Source organism: Brachyhypopomus gauderio, chromosome 2 (genome assembly GCF_052324685.1).
Source record: "Brachyhypopomus gauderio isolate BG-103 chromosome 2, BGAUD_0.2, whole genome shotgun sequence".
NCBI classification, from domain to species: domain Eukaryota; kingdom Metazoa; phylum Chordata; class Actinopteri; order Gymnotiformes; family Hypopomidae; genus Brachyhypopomus; species Brachyhypopomus gauderio.
Genome location: NC_135212.1, coordinates 38,489,191 through 38,509,163, shown reverse-complemented (window position 1 = coordinate 38,509,163; position 19,973 = coordinate 38,489,191). Strand labels below are relative to the sequence as shown.

Here is a 19,973-nt window from a genome sequence, read left to right as displayed (position 1 = left end):
TGCTGGGGCAATGTGGAACTTGTTTTAGTATACCAAAAAAGCCACAAAACTAAGAGGCATGTCACAAAAAAGCCACAAACGTAAGAGGCATGTCACACCAAAGCAAGTACAGTTGGTCACGCATGTCTGATCAGTCCCGCACTTACTGTATGGTGCTCTGGGATTCAGTTTGGTTTAGCAATTATTATTGTTTAATACAGTATTCATACTTATTTTGCACTTCTGGGTCTCAGCACTGTATTTAACAGTGTTCTAGTTCAACTGTATCTTTGACTAACCTACTGTACTGACTAGGATACATTCTGTAAAAAAGCACCTTGTAAGTCGATCTGGTGAAGAGTGTCTGCTGAATGCAAAATGTAAACAAACTATAAGCTGTCCAAATTCATAACATACACATATGACATCAATAGGGATTCAGTTTTGAGACTTTATTAAAATCAGTAATATTATTCAGCCCTTCCATCTTGCTACACTACCATAACCATTTTCAGCAACAGCTGATGGATGTAAATGTAAAAACATTTCATTCTGTTATTCTGTCAAACTCTTACCTTAAGTGTACGTGTGTCTCTGTCTCTCTCCGCTTACATCTACTACAGAAACACGGAAACAAGAAAAACAAGAACCTGTGTCTGGAGTCTGCCAGCTTTCCTTCCCTCTCTCTCTCTCTTTCTTGCTATCTCTCTCTCTCTCACACACACACACACCCGCTCTCTCCCTCCCTCTCTCTCCTTATCTCATATTCTCTTTCTCTCTTTCTGTCTCTGTGTGTGCATTCTGACTCACTGCCTGATCTACAGAAACAATCTAGAGGGACCAAACATAAGATGACAAGCAATGTTTGTGGATAATTTAAAAGTGTATTTCTGCTCTCACATCCATCCATAATTATTTACACAGCTGTACACACGTGCACACCTAAACACACCTATACACACCCACATTTATGTGACTGCACACACAACTTGTCGCTCTGTTTCGGGGTAGTTCTGCAGCTCAGCCTGTCTGTCCAGTTCCCAAAAGTATTACAGGAATGTCATTACATCAGTCACTGCTGATGCCACCGGTGCACTTGCAGAGAATTGGTTATTGGTTCTATTTGTTAGAAAAGTTTCATTATTTTTTGTTACGGTGTAATACATGACAAAAGTGGCATGGTGATGTCATAGATTGACTTGATCAATTATTATAATACGATTTTCAGAAGCACCTGAACAGTTTCTGTTCCACATGACTGACATTCTGTAGACATGTTGGCCTCCAGTACAGTCTGTGTAGCCAGTGGTCATTGCTGTGCTTAAATTTCCTTTGGATTCTTCTCTGATGGTCATGTAAGCCAGCGACAGTCACTTCTCAGTGCACAAACAAATTCTTCAGGACTCAAACAAACTATTCTGGACCCGAACATCTCAGACACTCAGTGGCTTATTAAGATACATATACTCATTATTAGCACAATCTCCTAATCTGTGACAGCGTTGCACCATGTTTCTTTTAATTTTTGTTTTGTATGAAATAGTACCAAACCTTCTGAGTAAAATCTTTGCTTGAACTAACGCGGTAAAAACCCTGAGCCACCTTGTGGACCAGTCACGGACGTAATTGGGGGGGGGGGCGGGGGGGTCATGTCCCCCCCACTTTTTCAAAAGCCGGCTTTGGTCCCCCCCAGTTTTTACGGTTAAAACCAAATATTTAAATAGCGACGAATCCATGTCCCCCCCCACATTTGAAATCAAAATTACGTCCATGGGACCAGTCACCTTCAGTATGCTCATGAGAGGAAATTGCGTGAAATGCTGATTTTTCCCCTATACAGGTTGTATGCATTGTGGGGAATTTTGCAGAGACGCTTCGGCCTTTCCAAGCACAATCTTTCATGACGCTACCGCCCTCTTGTGGAGGACACACGACAGCACGCAGGGATGTAATTACGTAACAGCCTGCGGACAACAGAGACTCGTGGAGGAAAGGTTTTAGCGTTTTTGCGTACATTATTACTGTACTTTACACTGTAGAATTGTCTTCTCTGCACATGTAATCGCGAATTATATGTGAGTGGTTGGCTAAAGGGTAGGCTTCTAAAATGTGCAAAACTCTCTTCGCCTTTTATAAGTTACCTCTCTCACACACAATCCACAATTCCACCGCTTCATATGGGACTGTTACCATTTTTGCCTTTTTTTACGGAGTTTAAGCGCTTTTTACACACTTTAAGCGCAAACCATACCCAATAGCAGACCCAATAAAGGTTTCAGTAGGTCTCCTACGCTACGAGTACGGCAAAAACCCCACAGCGTGCCCATGGTCCGTGTAGAAGGCGGGGTCCTTCGCTGCAGGGGCGCGCAGCCCGGTAATAGTGGTCCAATGAGCGAGCACCGAAGCACACGCGGTCTTAAGTTTCACGACTGTAGAAGTTATCGGTACTAACCCTACCGACGTGGCGAAGAGGACTTAAAGCGTCAGTTAAAGACAAACGGACGATCACGTCTTTCTACTCTTGACCAGGGATGGACATAGAGTAACGTACAGTTAACTGGGGGAAGAAACGGGTGCGAAAAGACCGGACAAAGCGGTGTGAACGGCGCGAGGGACCCCCCCCCAAAACACGTTGAGGTAAGCAGCTGGCACGAGCGCACAAAACGAAGCCACGAGAACGCCTCGCGTCCCCGCGCGGCAGCCGCGCGCCAGGGTCTTGTAGTCTATACGTTACACGGCAGTTGCATATATTTAGATCAGCGTGATAACGTCATGTAAATGTTAACTTATTTAAATCACGTAATGTGACGTGTTCTGCTATACAGTCGGTAGTTCTGCCGTACAGTCGTGTCCATTGCATAAGAGTAAACAAATAATTTACTCCAGTTTATTTGGAAACAGACGTACTGATACTTTTCATAATATGATTATGTTGCCATAGTGCTGAATACAAGTCCATGCATGGGAAGAGCAGCTGTCGGTTGACAGACTAGACAAGAGGAGTTCTTCGAAACAGTCCCACGTACGGCACCAGTGTAAAGTCGTAAAACTTTAAATGCGGAATTACAGTGGAATATTTCAGTGTAACCAGCTCTACACGCGATCTTGGGTAACAATTCACTCAAAAAGTCAAACCGCCACAAACAGCTGTAACGTAAAGATAAAAGATAAAAGTCATCAACGCCTGTTTTTCAAGGTGCCTTTGAACACACACACACACACACACACACACACACACACGCGCGCGCGCGCACACATGCGCACACACAAACACACTACACACACACATGCGCGCACACACGCACGCACACGTACACACACATATTTTATGTTTTTGTCGCAGCTTTCTAAAGCTTAGGAGATGTGCGCGCAGAGGAGCAGCTTTGTAGCCAATCAAGTGTGCGGGAGGACAGTGATGTTCATCGAAATAAATCAAAGTCCTTGTTCGTATAGGTGTGAGAAATCTCAGCACGTGCCTGTACGCTGACCGACACTGCTCACTTGACCACCACAGGATACGTTATATATAGAAACAGAGGGGACGGGGGTCAAAGAACTTACGTTATTCCTGGGAGAGAGAAACTACGGGGTGAAGCCTAATGAAATGACCACAGAACGGACCAACGTTTAATTTTACAGAAATTACACACAGCATTCACATTCAATCACATAAAGGCAAGAGGTTACGTGGAAAACCAATATATATCCTCACATGACCATAGGCAGGCCAGAGTTTAGAATACTATCAGACTAACGTCCTGGCTAGAGTGTTAAATAACACAGTACAGTGTTAGTGAAGCCCTGATTTAAGTGTGTGGTGATTCTGGAGAAGAGGGAGTCTTCACTCTCCATTTGACAGCCAGACTCAGCCAGGGGAAGGCCACTGCACCCGTGCACTGCACACAGGGCAGACTGATGCAGGTCTGAGTGGAGCATGGTGGCACACTGGGGGTTAATTAGGACTTTTAGCTATGGGGGTCTTGGCAGGTTGTGACGTATTTCACATTACCAACAGACTGACAGAACAGACTGTTCCGTCAGGAAGGTTAGAATGCTTTTCCCTAACCTGTGACGCAGTGCCACACCCCTCTGTCCCTCCCACAGCCCTCTCTCCATTAGCCAAGGCGTTGTGCCAGACCACACCCCGATCTCCCTTGGCCAGGGCTCCGTGCCAGGCCACACCTCTCTCTCTATTGGCCAGGCTTCTGTGCTAGGCCACACCCCTCTCTCTGTTGACCAGGGCTTTGTGCTAGGCCACACCCCTCTCTCTGTTGACCAGGCCTCCGTGCTAGGCCACACCCTTCTCTCTGTTGACCAGGCCTCCGTGCTAGGCCACACCCCTCTCTCCCTTGACCAGGCCTCCGTGCTAGGCCACACCCCTCTCTCTGTTGACCAGGCCTCCGTGCTAGGCCACACCCCTCTTTCCCTTGGCCAGGCCTCCGTGCTAGGCCACACCCCTCTCTCCCTTGACCAGGCCTCCGTGCTAGGCCACACCCCTCTCTCTGTTGACCAGGCCTCCGTGCTAGGCCACACCCCTCTCTCCCTTGGCCAGGGCTCTGTGCTTTTCCACTCCGGTTTGAGAGTATGTGGGATCCCTGTGCTGTGTCTCAAACTGAACACGGAGGCTATTATTTCCTGAAATTCTAAATAAACACTGCTTTTTGCTTTTTGCCCAGCTTGTCCAATAAATTGCACGTGTAGTTAGTGGGCGTGTTGCAGGAAAACTTACACAAATAACAAACACTCAAAGACAACATTTAAGTGAGATCTTTGGTAAATGTTCAGGATAACCATTTTGAGTTCAGACATAAAATCTAAACGTTGCTGGGGAACTAACTGAAACAAATCTGAAATTTAGCAGCATAATTAGGGGTGCTTGCTAACCAACAGGAAGAAATTGTCCAGTGGGTTCTAAAGCAGTAGTTTCTAAAGCAGTGGATTAAAAAGCACCCTATTCGGGATGACTCTGCTGCTTGCTTTAAAGTAAAAACACCTCCTAATTGCATTTTCATTTAGTGAAATCCTGCAAAGCAGACAAAGCATCTGTGCCATAGGCAGAAGCACCAGATCTGGGCAGGAGCCTAAAACTTTTGTTCAGAATTTAACAATTACCTGCACCATTTAAAAAGCCATCTGTGAAGAGAAAGAACAAAACAAAACTAAGAAAGAACCCATCAAATCTCGGCTTATGAGAGTAGAGATGTTAGTGAGCTGCACTGCACAATCCAAACGGCTGCAAGCTGTGTTTATTTTGCAGTTGCCCTGCCCCCTACCCTCGTGGCCAAGGACTACTCCAATGAGTGGTCGGAGGCGTGTGCGCTCTCATGTCAGTGTGGAGACTTCTGATACTTCTGACAGCAGCCAGGAGCTCCCAGGTCTGCTGGTCAGCCATAAACCCAGACCACTCTGCACTATCACGAGACGACTCAGGACTCCCTGAACGTTGCATACTTAATACTTAAAATGTGTTGTTGCATTTGGTGGATGTGTTTGATTTAGGTCTACTGCGTCCTTTCTTAGTTTAATTAGTATTTAGAAATGCCGATCCTCTGCGTGAGGCGTTGATGTTCTGGGTGAACCCTCACCCATCGCCCTGGGAGTCAGACCTCTCCATGCTGTTGTTACTCTTCTTAAATAAAGGCACAGCACAGAGAGAGAGAGAGGAGAGAACAGCACAGAGAGAGAGGAGAGAACAGCACAGAGGAGTGAACAGCCCAGAGAGAGAGGAGAACAGTACAGAGAGAGGGAAGAGTACAGCACAGAGAGAGAGAGAGAGAGGAGAGAACAGCACAGAGAGAGAGGAGAGAACAGCACAGAGAGAGAGAGAGGAGAGAACAGCACAGAGAGAGAGGAGAGTACAGCACAGAGGAGTGAACAGCCCAGAGAGAGAGGAGAACAGTACAGAGAGAGGGAAGAGTACAGCACAGAGAGAGAGGAGAGAACAACTCAGAGACAGAAGAGAACAGCACAGAGAACAGTAGGGAGAGAGGAGAGAACAACACAGAGAGTGAAGTGAAGCTGTGTTTGTCTTTCTCTTCTCTCTGGGGCACTTGAAGTTCCTGCCGTGTTTGGAATGTTTGAACAAAGATGTACATTCATGGTAAACTCAAGAAGGCCATTTTCACATGCACACTCAACTTAGTGTTACATAATCCATATTCACCGGTTCAGTACAAACTGTTCTGCAGCAGAAAATAGAATTGAAAAGCTTTTCATCACTATTAGAATGCCAGTGTGAGTGTGGTGTCTAGCACGAGCACACAATACCGATGCCCAGACATTGAGGTGACACATAAGAACAAATCAGAAACACACAATGTCTGCACTAACCATGCTTGTTCATCTTTTGGGCTTCAAAAATGTTCAAGCATCTTTTCATCTTTCTAGATGGAGAAAGCTCCGTTGCCTAGTGACGATGGTCCTGGACTGGCAGAGAGCCACTCCTCAACAGCTTTGGTGTCGGTAGAGGGGGCGGAGCCTGCAGTAGGGGTGTGGGAGGGGGTGGATCGTCCTGCGTGGGACAGTAAGCTGCAGTATGTGCTGGCCCAGGTGGGCTTCAGCGTGGGCCTTGGCAACGTGTGGAGATTCCCCTATCTTTGTCACCAAAACGGAGGAGGTACATGGGTATGTGTGGTTGTGGGTGTGTGTTGGGTTGAGGGTGTGAGTGCTTTTGGAAGTTTGTGTTGTTGTGAGTGTGTGTGGTTGTGAATATGTATGGTAATGGGAGTGTTTTTGTGTGTGTGTGTGTGTGGTTGTGGCAGTGTGTGGTTATGGGAGTGAGTGGTTGTGTGTGTGGTTGTGAATATGTGTGGTTGTGGGAGTGTGTATTTTTTTTTTAGGTCTGAGAGGGTCATAGTTAAACACTGTTACCACATAATTCAAACTCCCTTTGGCTGTAGGAACAGTATGTAGGAACAGTTTCATACAGAAGTGTCTTCATTCTGTTGTTTTGAATTTGATACAGTTATAACTCCAATTTTTCTATCCATTCCAAGATCTCATATATCACCACTGATGTGTGGTCTTCATTAGACAGACCACAATACCCACTTGGGCTCTCTCTCTCTCTCTCTCTCTGTCTGACTCTCTTTCCTTCTCTCTCTCTCCCTCTTTCTCTCGCCCTCCCTCTCTCTCATTCTTTCTCCCTCTCCCTCTCTCTCTGCTTCTCTCTCCCTCTTCCTCTCCCTCCCGCACTCTCTCTCCCTCTCTCTCTCTCTTTCTCTCCCCTTCCCTCTCTCTCTCTCCCTCTCTTTTCGTGCACAGGGGCCTTCCTGCTGTTATATGTAATGTTGCTCCTGGTCGTTGGGGTGCCTCTCTTCTTCATGGAACTGGCTGCTGGCCAGAGTATTCGGCAGGGCAGCATCGGAGTCTGGAAGCACATCTCACCACGCCTCGCTGGGATTGGCTACTCCAGCTGCATGGTAACACAAACACACACACAAACATATATTGAGACATTCACTCACCGCCCACTTGATTAGGTACACCTTGCTAGTACCAGGTTGGACCCCCTTTTGCCTTCAGAACTGCCTTAATCCTTCGTGGCATAGATTCAACAAGGTACTGGAAACATTCCTCAGAGAGTCTGGTCCATATTGACACGATAGCATCACGCAGTTGTGGCAGATTTATCAGCTGCACATCCATCCTATTGGATTGAGATCTTGCACCACCATTGCACCACCACCAGCCTGAACTGTTGATACAAGGAAGGATGGATCCATGCTTTCATGTTGTTGACACCAAACCATCCGAATGTCGCAGCAGAAATTTAGACTCATCAGACCAGGCAACGTTTTTCCAATCTTGCTCTTCTCCATGCCTCTGGTAATTTGAGTTACTGTTGCCGTTCTATCAGCTCGAACCAGTCTGGCCATTCTCCTCTGACCTCTGGCATCAACAAGGCATTTGCACCCACAGAACTGCCACTCACTGGATTTTTTAAATCCTAGAGATGGTTGTGCGTAAAAATTCTAGTAGATTAGCAGATTCTGAAATACTCAGATCAGCCCGTCTGGCACCAACAACCATGCCACGTTCAAAGTCACTTAAATCACCTTTCTTCCCCATTCTGATGCTCGGTTTGAACTGTAGCAGATCGTCTTGGCCATGTCTACATACCTAAATGCATTGAGTGGCTGCCATGTGATTGGCTGATTCGATATTTGCATTAATGAGCAGTTGGTCAGGTGTACCTAATAAAGTGGCCAATGAGTGCATGTTGTGATGTTAAGTGACTGTAACACTGTGGCTGGTTCCAGTCACAGAAGTGTGGGACTTGATCACACCAGTCTCTGGGATTAAGAGATCACTAAAGAGATCATGCTAGTCTCAGGGATTAAGAGATCATGCCAGTCTCAGGGATTAAGAGATCACGCCAGTCTTTGGGATTAAGAGATCACACCAGTCTCTGGGATTAAGAGATCACTAAAGAGATCACACCAATCTCTGGGATTAAGAGATCACTAAAAAAATCATGCCAGTCTCAGGGATTAAGAGATCACACCAGTCTCAAAGATTAAGAGATCACACTAGTCTTAGGGTGACCAGATTTGGGTTTCTGAAAAGGCGGACACCTTTTACAAATTTATTTTTTAGCGGCGTGTGTCGATTGTTGACCAGGGGGGTAGCGTGTGTCAAACCCTAGACGTTGGGTTGGCTACCATGTATGTCAATCAAAATACAACCGTCAGTGCAGATGGACGATAGCCTGTCATTCATCCACTACTTTTTAATGTCATGTGATCTACCCACACTTCCTTCGAAAAATCCAGGACGATTTTGAAATCCCCCCCGGACATTTTTTTAGGTCTCAAAAGTAGGACATGTCCAGGAAAAAGAGGACGTCTGGTCACCCTAGCTAGTCTCAAGGATGAAGAGATCACACCAGTCTCAAGGATTAAGAGATCACACCAGTCTCAGGGATTAAGAGATCACACCAGACTCAAGGATTAAGAGATCACACCAGACTCAAGGATTAAGAGATCACACCAGTATCAGGGATTAAGAGATCACGCCAGCCTCAGGGAAGAACAGAGTTTAATAAGTAAAAATAACAGGATGAAATGCTGCTGCTGAGGCAGGTGGCAGGTGGCCTCCATACCGTGACAACATGTTACATCATAACATTAAAAAATATGTAAAAATATGGAGAAATGTGTATTGTGTAGCACTGTGTATAATATATAAGGTCCTTATCCAGAGCGACTTACATTTTTATCTAATTTTTATACAAGTGAGCAATTGAGGGTTAAGGGCCTTGCTCAGGGGTACCTCAGTCATGGCCTCAGGTCTGGGAATCGAACCCACGACCCTCTGGTCACAAGACCAGTTCCCTAACCACCAGGCCATGACTGCCCTTCTTAACATGGTATATGGTGTACAGAATAACTGTATAATGTTATATATATTGTACTGTATAACAGTGTATAATGTGGTATATATTGTACAGTATAACATAGTGTATAATGTGGTATATAGTGTACAGTATAACAGTGTATAATGTGGTATGCAGGTTCGTACAGTGTTGTGTGAGTGACTGTGAGGGTGCGTTGAGATGCATGTGTATAGTCACTCATATGGTGCGATCTATTATTTATATTCTCTCTCTATCTCCCTCTCTCTCATTCTCCCTTTCTCTCTCCCTCTCTCTCTCTCTCTCTGTTCCTCTCTCTCTCTCCCTCCCTCTCTCTTTCTCTCTCTCTCCCTCTATCTCTTTTTTTTCTCTCTCTCTCTGCAGGTATGTTTCTTTGTGGCTTTGTACTATAATGTGATCATTGCCTGGGCTCTCTTTTATTTTGGGAATTCCTTCCAATACCCATTACCATGGCAACAGTGCCCGGTGGAACCAGGTGGCAACAGGACAGGTGTGTGCACACATAAAGCAAATACATGTGATGTCATTCAGGTTTATTTCAAATGCAGATGTACCTCTCTCAGATGAAAACTGCAATTCAATAGTGCCATTTTCTTTTTGTATAAAATACAAAGGCAAACCTGTTCCTCTGGGTTGTGTGGATGTTGATCTGGTTGTTCGGTTGTTGACATGGTTGTTAGGTTGTTGCCATGGTGAGGCTTGTGTGTCTTGACTCCCCATTGTTGCTCAAGAGGTCAAAAGTCTTTCCACTTCACAACAAAGTATCAATCTCTTTCTCTCTCTCTTCCCTGCTTTCTCTGACTCTGTTCCTCAGTGAAGGAGTGTGAAGCTAGCTCCCCTACATCCTTCTTCTGGTTCCGGAAGGCTCTGGATATCTCTGACTCTATAGAGCAGTCTGGAGAGTTCAACCCCATCATAACAGGCTGCCTCCTGGCTGCCTGGGCTATGGTCTCTCTGGCCATGATCAAGGGCATAAAGTCCTCTGCCAAGGTACTGTGTGTACAACATACACACAAAGACACTCACACATGCTCATACACACACACACACACTTATACTGTACTTACACACACACACACGCTCATACACACATTTACACAACACACACACTTACACGCAAGCACACACACACACACACACACATTTTAACACACACATACACAAACTCACACACGCACACATACACCCATTTATTCATATTGCTATTGATAAACGTAGTGTCCCGCCCTTAAACATACCTAGTGTAAACACTGTGAATGTATGCACTGGAACACTGTGGGACCAACAGTCCTGAACCCATGCCTCAGTCTGTCTGTGTGTATCCGTCTGTCTGTTTCTGTCTGTGTGTCTCTCTCTGTCTGTCTCCAGGTGATGTACTTCTCCTCTATTTTCCCATACGCTGTGCTAATCTGTTTCCTGATCAGAGGGCTCATGCTGGATGGGGCAGCTGAGGGCATCACTTACATGTTCTACCCTAAGGTATGAAGAACCTGACCCTTATCCCTTACCCTTAACCTATAACCCTATCTGTAGGAGAAGCTGGAGTGAACGCAGTGTCTGATCCTCTTGCTCTGTAGCTGGGTGGGTTTCATTGTACCTTTGCATTCCAGCACAGTGGTTTTGACACGATGCAGGATTTATTATTGTCCTTGCCATGTAAACGTCCTCAGCTCTGTTTCTGGCTGTAGTTGGAGATCTGGCGTGAGGTGCAGGTGTGGCGACAGGCTGCCACTCAGGTGTTCTTCGCTCTTGGGCTGGGCTATGGCTCTGTGATTGCTTACTCATCCTACAACCCCGTCCACAACAACTGCCACCGTGATGCCATCATAGTCTCTGGTATCAACTTCATGACCTCGGTCCTGGCCTCCCTCGTCGTCTTCATGGTCCTGGGCTTCCGAGCCAAGAATATTGCTCTGGAGTGTGTGGCCACGTGAGTGTGTTTGCCAAGAACATCACTACAGAGTGTGTGGCCACGTGAGTGTGTTTGCCAAGAACATCACTACAGAGTGAGTGGTCATGTGAGCGAGTGTTTCCTAAGAACATTACTACAGAGTGTATGGTCACGTGAGTGTGTGTTTGTGTGTGGCATGGTACAGGAATGTGGCAACGATGGCAGGGATAGCAGCTAGAGACTCCTCTCATCAATGGTTCCCACCATTCAACATCTCGGATCCTGGATCCGTCCTGCTGCATGAGTACAGGACGTGGTACAGCCAGTATGGGAGCCTGCTAGGGTCAAACATCACAGACTGTGACCTGGAAAGAGAAATGAACAAGGTTGAGTATGTTATGTGCCCTTGGTTGTGTATCTTTTGTTGAGTACCATCAGTTCAGTACCTTTGGTTGTGTACCCTTGATTGAGTAGTTTCTGTTCATTTCATGTAACAGAAATAGAATATCCAGTGAGAATATCCAGTGTAGGACCATCGCTACATTTGTGTGTTTTCCTGGCACAGGGTGTGGAGGGGACAGGCTTGGCGTTCATTGCCTTCACCGAGGCCATGGCCCTCTTCCCCGCCAGCCCCTTCTGGTCGGCCCTGTTCTTCCTCATGCTCCTCAACCTGGGACTTTCCACCATGTTTGGCACCATGCAGGGAATCCTCACACCCCTCATAGACAACTTCAAACTGCTGGGACGCCACAAAACAATGTTCACAGGTTTCACTCACACACACTCACACTCACTCACACACACTCATATGAACTCAAACTTACTCACACTTATTCTTTCACACTCACTCAGAAACACTCACACACACACTCACATTAATTCAGATACATTCACACACTCACTCACACACACACATCAACATTCACACACACACACTCACTCACTCACACATAGTCACACACACACACTCACATTCACACATACACACTCAATTCAGTTTAATTAAATAAGCTTTATTGGCATGACCATCCAGTTACAGTATTGTCAAAACAATGTTATTGTAAAACAACATGAATAAATCAATTAAAAATATGAACAATTCTAATTATGATAAACCTGAACATGAAGATATTACAGTTTTTCCCAATTGCCAAGACACATTTCCTGAAACCATGCATCCATTTCTCCAAACTGTATACACAAAACCCAATTCACATGCTGAATTCACAAAACCTCTGACTCTTCCTGCAGAACCAAACTGTTGCCTCAAAACACTTCAAGCAGTGCTCAAAACCAAACAATGTTGTCAAATCAAGTCTCGAGTCAGTCAAAATGAAAAACAGCACTGAACAGTCATTACACACAACACTGAAAAAGGAAAACACAATGATCAGATCATGAAGCTGTAGAAATAATCTTTATTGTCCACAAAGGAAAATGCAGTTTCAAAACAAAACCCTTGTTTAGCAAAAATTAGTAATTATATACTGCATACATCATGTAAAGAAATACACTACAATCTACAACAGAAGTGCATACAGTGTATTCACCCCTTCTGAGTTGTGGTCAAAGGCTACTCTTTACAGTTGCTTCATCCGCATCCTGTTGTGTTTTAGGACACGAACGATGGTGCAAAGTCTGATACTGTTGATGCCTTCACAGTTGACATGGTCATCAATTATTTTCTGCTGTATTTCATGCAGTGTGATTGCATTGTTCTGACGGACCATGTCAACAATGAGGGTCTCTTGGTGTGGGTTCAACATAGACGTCCCCGTCCCCCCCGATCTTGCGATTCAACAAAAGAACATGCCATTACAAAATATTACATGCAGCACCAAGTCTACAAATGTTTTAGGAAATTCTTGTAATGAAACTTGAATTTTTACAGATCTTGAATTTTTACTGAGTCAAACTGTAAGCATATACGAAATGAATAAAGCAACTACCTGGTCTCCTCTATGAATGTTTGGACTATGGTGGACACAGTGAATCTACTCATTGGGCTGAACTCAGAGTCCTGCTTCTCTCATAGTCAATCCATGGACAAGACTGGCTATGAGAGAAGTCTCCTCTTCCATCTCTTACTCTCTTCTCTTACTCTCTCTGTTTCTATCCATAGTGAAACTTCTACATCCAGGCCTCCTTGTACTGGCTTATATTGGTTTTTTCACATCATTTGTCATATGTGTGATTAATTTAGATTGGCTATGCTTAAGTTTACATTTACATTTTATGGCATTTGGCAAACACCCTTATCCAGAGCAACTTACATTTTTATCTCATTTTTTATATAAGTGAGCAATTGAGGGTTAAGGGCCTTGCTCAGGGGCACCTCAATCATGGCCTCAGGCCTGGGAATCGAACCCACAACCCTCCAGTCACAAGACCAGTTCCCTAACCACCAGGCCACAACTGCCCTTAAGTTGTAAGACCAGTGCTTTATTTGAGTTTCACTTTTGCTACCTGTGCTTTACATTATGCAACCCAAGTACATCACAGTGCAGTATGTGTTTCAGTGGGTGAAAATACGTTTGCAAACTGTGTCTTAATAGGTGAAAAATGCTTAATGTTCTGACAAAAGGTTGAACCTGTTGTGACTAAGTAGGTGAAATGTGCTTATATTTCTGCCAAATGGGTGACACTTCCAATAAATGGGTTTAGGACACTGAGAATTTGGTTCAGACAACAGAGTTTTGTGTTTTAGTAATTGAGAAAAACTGTAGAGTGAAGAAAAAAGGTGAAGAAGTGAAAATAAAGGAAAGGAAATAAATAATATAAGAAGAGGAGGGAGAAATAAATAGATCAATGTAATCAGTGTTTATAAACAGGGCAGTACAGTCTGTTTGTGTGTGTGTGTCTGTGTGTGTGTTACTCACTGTTCCTCATGTGTAAGGCAGAGACATATCGCCCTGCTAAAGTGCTGCTTTCTTTTTTTTCGCCCAGGAGGACGGAGAGTTTGTGGGTATTAGCTAGAGACTTAAAGTTGTGGTGAATCAGTTCAAATTTTGTGAAGTAGATGTATTTAGTAGTTGATGTATTTAGTAAAATGTTTCACATTCAGTGAGGAAGTGCAGCTTTGTCTCTACAGTGACACTGTTACACTGCTGCAGAGTCTCTGCTCTCTAGGCAGCCATGATCTCTTGTATCTTGTTCGGGATGGCCACGCTGTGTTCACTGAGTCTGTACTTTGTCAACTTTGTACTTTGTACTTTGAAGTGTTATAATTTGGTTTGGCCTGACTGATTGTATTCCAGTCTGGTCCTGATGTGGAACAGTGTAAGTGTTGGTTAGTGAGCTCAGTGTCAGGACCAACTGTGTGAGGACTCTTCTATCTACTCAGCTCTTGGCATTGCAGGGCTTTGTAGTGGTAGGAGTGGGGGTCACTGTTTTTAAAATGTAGACAATATTTACAGTAATACTCCTTTTTAAAAACTGAGTAATAGTTAGAATTGACCTAATTCAGCTCTACAGGCATTATTTGTGGTCTTCCTGTGAACATGCAGAATACTTTTACAAAATTTAGAGTGCATTATTTCAATTGGGTGTCTGTTCCATTGTTCAAAATTGTGGTTTGTGAGTCACCCCCATACCTCAGTACTATACAATAGAATTGGTTCTATAATAGACGGGAATACTTTTTGCCAAATTTGAATCGGTATTTGAATTTGAATTTGACTGCATAGAATACCCTGCATGCTTTCTCTCTCAGTTTATTAACTGCTGGATTGAAGTTTCCAGTTGAAGTAATCTTCAAGTAATTGTAGTCTGTACAGTTCTCTTAGGTTTGTGACTCTAGTGTGAAATGTGATGTGCTTCCCTGAGGTCTTTTTCAAGTTCTCACACACACTCACTCACACACATACTGTCAGTTAGCTTCACCCCTCCTGTCATTCTGTCTTTTAGTTCTCCATGTGTTTTGATTTCTTTTGTGTGTCTTTATTTTGAAATTCCTGGTTGTGTCGTACTTCACGCCCCACCCTTCAACTTCTCCCCTCATGATTCTTTTCAGGTGTGTCTCGTTTGGTTCCTTGTCTGAGTCAGTGTATTAAGTCCTGTGTTTATCTTGTTTTGTGCGTTATTGTAAGTACTCTTAGTTTATATGCTATTTGCAATATTGCTGTTTCATGTCTATATTACTTGCCTTTATGTCTCCCCTGTTCAGTGTATTAGTGTTTGCCTTTAGTGTAAGTTAGTGATGAGCAGATGAGGCCTCATTTGGTGTATGGCACAATTCCCCAACTGTATCGACATGGTGTTGAAACTGTGTTGTAGTATCACTTCATGGCAACATCTGCTGCATTTAAAAAGTCATTGCAGGCAACTTCAATAAAAACTGGAAACAGAATGAACGAGGGATTTCAAAATAAAGGCACATTAAAGAAATCAAAACACATGGAGTACTAAAAGACAGAATGACAGGAGGGGTGAAGCTAACCATGACACATACAAACTCACTCAAACTGACACACTCAATCATACTGACATATAATCCAGCACTCCTGTAGAACACTTCTGTAGTCCAGGACTCCTGTAACTGTAATGCAGCTCTCTTGTAATCCAGCACCCCTATAATCCAACCCTTGTAATCCAGCTCTTGTCTAATCCAGTATTCCTGTCCTGTAGTGTGTAGCTGTGTGCTGGGCTTCTTCATGGGCCTGCTCTTCACCCAGCGCAGTGGGAACTACTTCGTCTCCATGTTCGATGATTACTCTGCCACGCTGCCGCTGATCGTTGTTGTCGTCTTTGAGACCATCAGTGTTGCTTGGATCTACGGCGCTGATCGGTACCAGTCAGAACACCTGAAAAAACTTTTCAGTAGTTTTGCTTACTACTGGAAATTGCAATTGAGATATCATCTTGTTAATAGCTTTAATATAATAGCTGTAAATATTAAAATACCTATGTAACTATTACAATACCTATGTAAATATCCTGTGTTACTTATTGTATTGTTCGATTGTACTGTTTCAGGGGTAATATTTTCACTTCTGGTAGATGCTAAACTGCATTGTGTTGCCTGTATTTGCACTGAGCAATTTCAATCAAGTGTTGAATCTAACTCTGAATCTGTCTACTGTACTGCAGATTTCTGGACGATGTGGAGGTGATGCTGAAATGGCGCCCCCCAGTGGTGTATAAGTACATGTGGAAGTATGTGTGTGTGCTGGCTATGCTGAGCCTGCTGACTGCTAGTCTCCTGCGCATGGTATTCAGACGGCCCAGTTACACAGCATGGAACCACACTACGGTAACACACACACACACACACACACACACACACACATACAAACTCACATACATACACACAAACACATGCACACACGCACAGTCACACACACACACAAACGTACATACAAACACACAAACATACATATGCACACAAACACCCACACACACACACACACACACACACACACACACAGAGTACATACAAAATCACATTCATACACACACACGCACACACTCACTCCTGCTTCAGAGACTACATACTTGTATTCTGTACTTTCTTTGTAACTCACATTACAAGCATAAGGGGGATTCTCTGTTCCTCCTGTGAAGTAGTCCTCCTAGAAATAGTACTAGGGTTAGTACCCTATCAGTATAAAATATATGACAACATGGTTTCCAAGTTGTAAAGTGAGAGACAAACGTAGTTTCAGTCAGAGAGGCCGTGAGAAGTGTTGAGATGAGCACCTGCTCTGAGCTGTTTTCACAGTGACTTCTGAAGAAAGTTTCCTGCGGTCTTCAGCGCTCCATCAGCAGCGTTACAGCCGCCCTTATGACTGCTGGAATAATATTCAAGAGATTATGTTTGAACTCCTAAACAGTTCCACATCTCTACAGAGCTGTATATGGTAGGCTCAGCCACTGAACTTCAAAACTCTGACTGCTTTGTTGAAAAGAGCCGGATTATTGAGGCTCTTCCAACAGCTAAACGAGAACTATTACCACACTGGAAGAGGAGACACTCCTCCCCTTAGCTTTCTTTGGATTCAGATCCAAAGGAGTAACTGCTTCTCATAGATCCTTTACTGACCTCTCATTGCCATCTCTGTGCTTTCACACTGAAAACACTTTTTACTTTACTTTTCTGACTGCCAGGTGTGAGGTAGGGCAACATTCAAAGTACATTTGGTTCACAGCAATTATAAACTTGGCTTCTCTTCTCCCTCTCCCACTGCCCCTCCCCCAAGGGGGCGGAGACTAGTCTGGAGTATCCTGGTTGGGCGCTGGCGATGCTCTGCTTGCTCATCGTGATCGCCTGTCTTCCAGTTCCTGTTGCGTTCCTGCATTCCCACATAACACACAGGTGGGAGCAGGCAGGTGAGGACGGGGGCGTGGCCCAGCGACCCCGAGCCTATTCCAAATGTAATTCTGCCGAATTCAACAACCATCACTCCCCACTGGACGGCGACGGCATCCTGTCCCAAAGCACCTTCCTGCCACGGTGTGCGGAGCATTACAGTCTCCTTCCACAACAGGAGGATGGGGAGGAAGAAGAGGAAGAAGACACTGAACTGTAAGGAAGGTCAAGGAGAGTCAGAGACACAAAAAACACTAGACGACTGAGGTCTCAGACCAAGCTGAGGTGCAGCAGCCCCGTGTCCTGGAGGAGGAGCCAAACCTGGAGAAGGGGCCTGTTCATTGTTTGTTGCTGGACCGATTGCATTGGGTGTTACTGGACTGATCTCATTGGCTGAAGCAGAGAAAGACTCCATGTGTGTTCACTGTAGTGATTCTGGAATGATGGCTGTTAATGTGCTGGTCTGCACAACGCAGTACTCTTCCTGTTAGCGCTGTGGTCAGTGACACTCCCAGTCTGCCTGCAGCATTACTGCCAGTTTGCGCATGTCCCCCAGAGTGTTTAATACCCCATGTCCCCCAGAGTGTTTAATACCCCATGTCCCCCAGAGTGTTTAATACCCCATGTCCCCCAGAGTGTTTGATACCCCACATTCCCCAGAGTGTGTAATACCCCATTTTCCCCAGAGTGTTTGATGCCCCACGTCCCCAGAGTGTTTGATACCTCATGTCCCCCAGTTCCTGCTGGAGTATTTAATACCCCACTTCCCCAGTGCCTTCCTGTAGTGTTTTAATACCCCACATCCTCAGTACCTTCCTAGAGTGTTTAATACACCACATCCCCAGTGCCTTCCTGTAGTGTTTAATACCCCACGTCCTCAGTGCCTTTCTAGAGTGTTTAACACCCCACGTCCCCAGTGCCTTCCTGTAGTGTTTAATACCCCACATCCTCAGTACCTTCCTAGAGTGTTTAATACCCCACATCCCCAGTGCCCTCCTGTAGTGTTTAATACCCCACGTCCTCAGTGCCTTTCTAGAGTGTTTAACACCCCACGTCCTCAGTGCCTTCCTGTAGTATTTAACACCCCACGTCCTCAGTGCCCTCCTGGAGTGTTTAATACCCCACATCCTCAGTGCCTTCCTGGAGTGTTTAATACTTCGGTTCCTCTCCAGAGACGCGGCAGTCCTACAGGAACTGGGTCATCTGTCTGTATAGCCATGTGTTCCTTCTTCATTTTTTCTGCACTATTTTATTCTTTCTGCATTGCTTTACCTGACTATAATAACCTGATTATAATAACCTATTTTGAATTATCTTTTGTTCATTGAATTTCGGGTGCTAATGAATCTGAATGTTTATTCAAGAATGTCATTACCCTCCATATTCCTGCATCTTCTTTCTGTTCCCTGTCATCCGTGATGGGTAGGGTGGTCCTCACTGTGTGTAGGCTCTGGTTTCAAATAAAATATTTCACATTTGTCCGAAAACCACAGCACAGTAATTGCTTATTTAAACAACCCTGTACTATGAGTGAATGATTGCTGTGATTGTCTTCCTCTGTGTCCCACACTGGGACGGACTTTAATGTCCTTCCCCAGTCCTGCTCATGCAGCGGGTTGTGTCTCCTGCAGGGCTCAGTTCTGTCTGTTCCAGTTACCTCAGCATTCTTAAATATAAACACCCCAGATCTGTTTAGAGGATCGAAAGAAATAACACCAGTGCCACTAACTACCACCCAGAGAGCCTTATCAGACCATGTCAGAGAACGTTCAATAGAAAACATTTACCTCAGGATAAAATATGCAGCATAAAAATACAATTTCATTGTATTGCAGTGTATTTTGTAGTTAATGGTCTCTAATTACTCTGCTGAGATTATTATTAAGTGTGTGTGTGTGTGTGTGTGTGTGTGTGTGTGTGTGTGTGTGTGTGTGTGTGTGTGTGAAATGTGCCATGGATGCGTGTGAGGAGAGAAAAGACAGGTGTGTGAGGAGTGAGGACAATGTGTTAGGAGAGAGGAATGGTTTGAGAAGAGAGAGGACTGGTTTGACTGGTTTTGACTGGTTTGAGAAGAGAGAGGGCTGTGCCAGAAACATTTGTGTCCATTACAAAGCCTCCTTCTCCTTTTAGAAGCTGCACGATTTCTCCTGATAAAAATACCTAAAGCTGCAAGAAGTTGCACGGTGAAGAAGCATCCGACCAATCAGGGGCTGAGCATGGCACAGAGCCGTGTGCTGAGTCAGAGTGGCCAGCCGTGAGCACACCCTCACATTCCTGCCCGCTAAGAAAACAGTGGGATGTACTTCTGTTACTGTGAGGCAGGAGCCCAGAACCACTCGCAGATGCACGATCCTCCACAGGAGAAAAACACACACAAACACACACACACAGCAGACACTTAAGGAAGGTTAAGTCAAGGA

The 19,973-nt window shown here is 44.7% G+C and overlaps 2 protein-coding genes across 5 annotated transcripts in view; one reads left to right on the top strand and one right to left on the bottom strand.

The window, feature by feature from the left end:
• eps8l1a (EPS8 signaling adaptor L1a) overlaps positions 1-663 on the bottom strand; it is a 9,973-nt gene extending 9,310 nt beyond the window's left edge. Inside the window, exon 1 of the mRNA XM_076995604.1 lies at positions 555-663. The gene's annotated coding sequence lies outside the window, so the exon portion shown is untranslated. The remainder of the gene's footprint in view (positions 1-554) is intronic.
• Positions 664-2,341: 1,678 nt separating this feature from the next.
• On the top strand, positions 2,342-19,049 carry slc6a16a (solute carrier family 6 member 16a). Of its 4 annotated transcripts, none has more exons than XR_013127191.1 (12): positions 2,342-2,616; positions 6,367-6,595; positions 7,243-7,400; positions 9,719-9,845; positions 10,170-10,345; positions 10,724-10,834; positions 11,044-11,285; positions 11,452-11,632; positions 11,812-12,013; positions 15,873-16,032; positions 16,335-17,104; positions 17,444-17,583. XR_013127191.1 is itself a non-coding variant. In XM_076995580.1 (12 exons), the coding sequence occupies exons 2-12, from the start codon at positions 6,367-6,369 to the stop codon at positions 17,771-17,773; spliced, it is 2,079 nt and encodes a 692-aa protein (XP_076851695.1). In that variant the 5' UTR covers positions 2,343-2,616; the 3' UTR covers positions 17,774-19,048. The 4 variants fall into 4 exon arrangements, 3 of the variants coding, with proteins under 3 accessions (XP_076851695.1, XP_076851697.1, XP_076851696.1); XM_076995580.1 differs by having other exon boundaries at positions 2,343-2,616; positions 16,335-16,497; positions 17,444-19,048; XM_076995581.1 differs by lacking the exon at positions 2,342-2,616 and having other exon boundaries at positions 6,483-6,603; positions 16,335-16,497; positions 17,444-19,048.
• Positions 19,050-19,973: the final 924 nt, after the last annotated feature.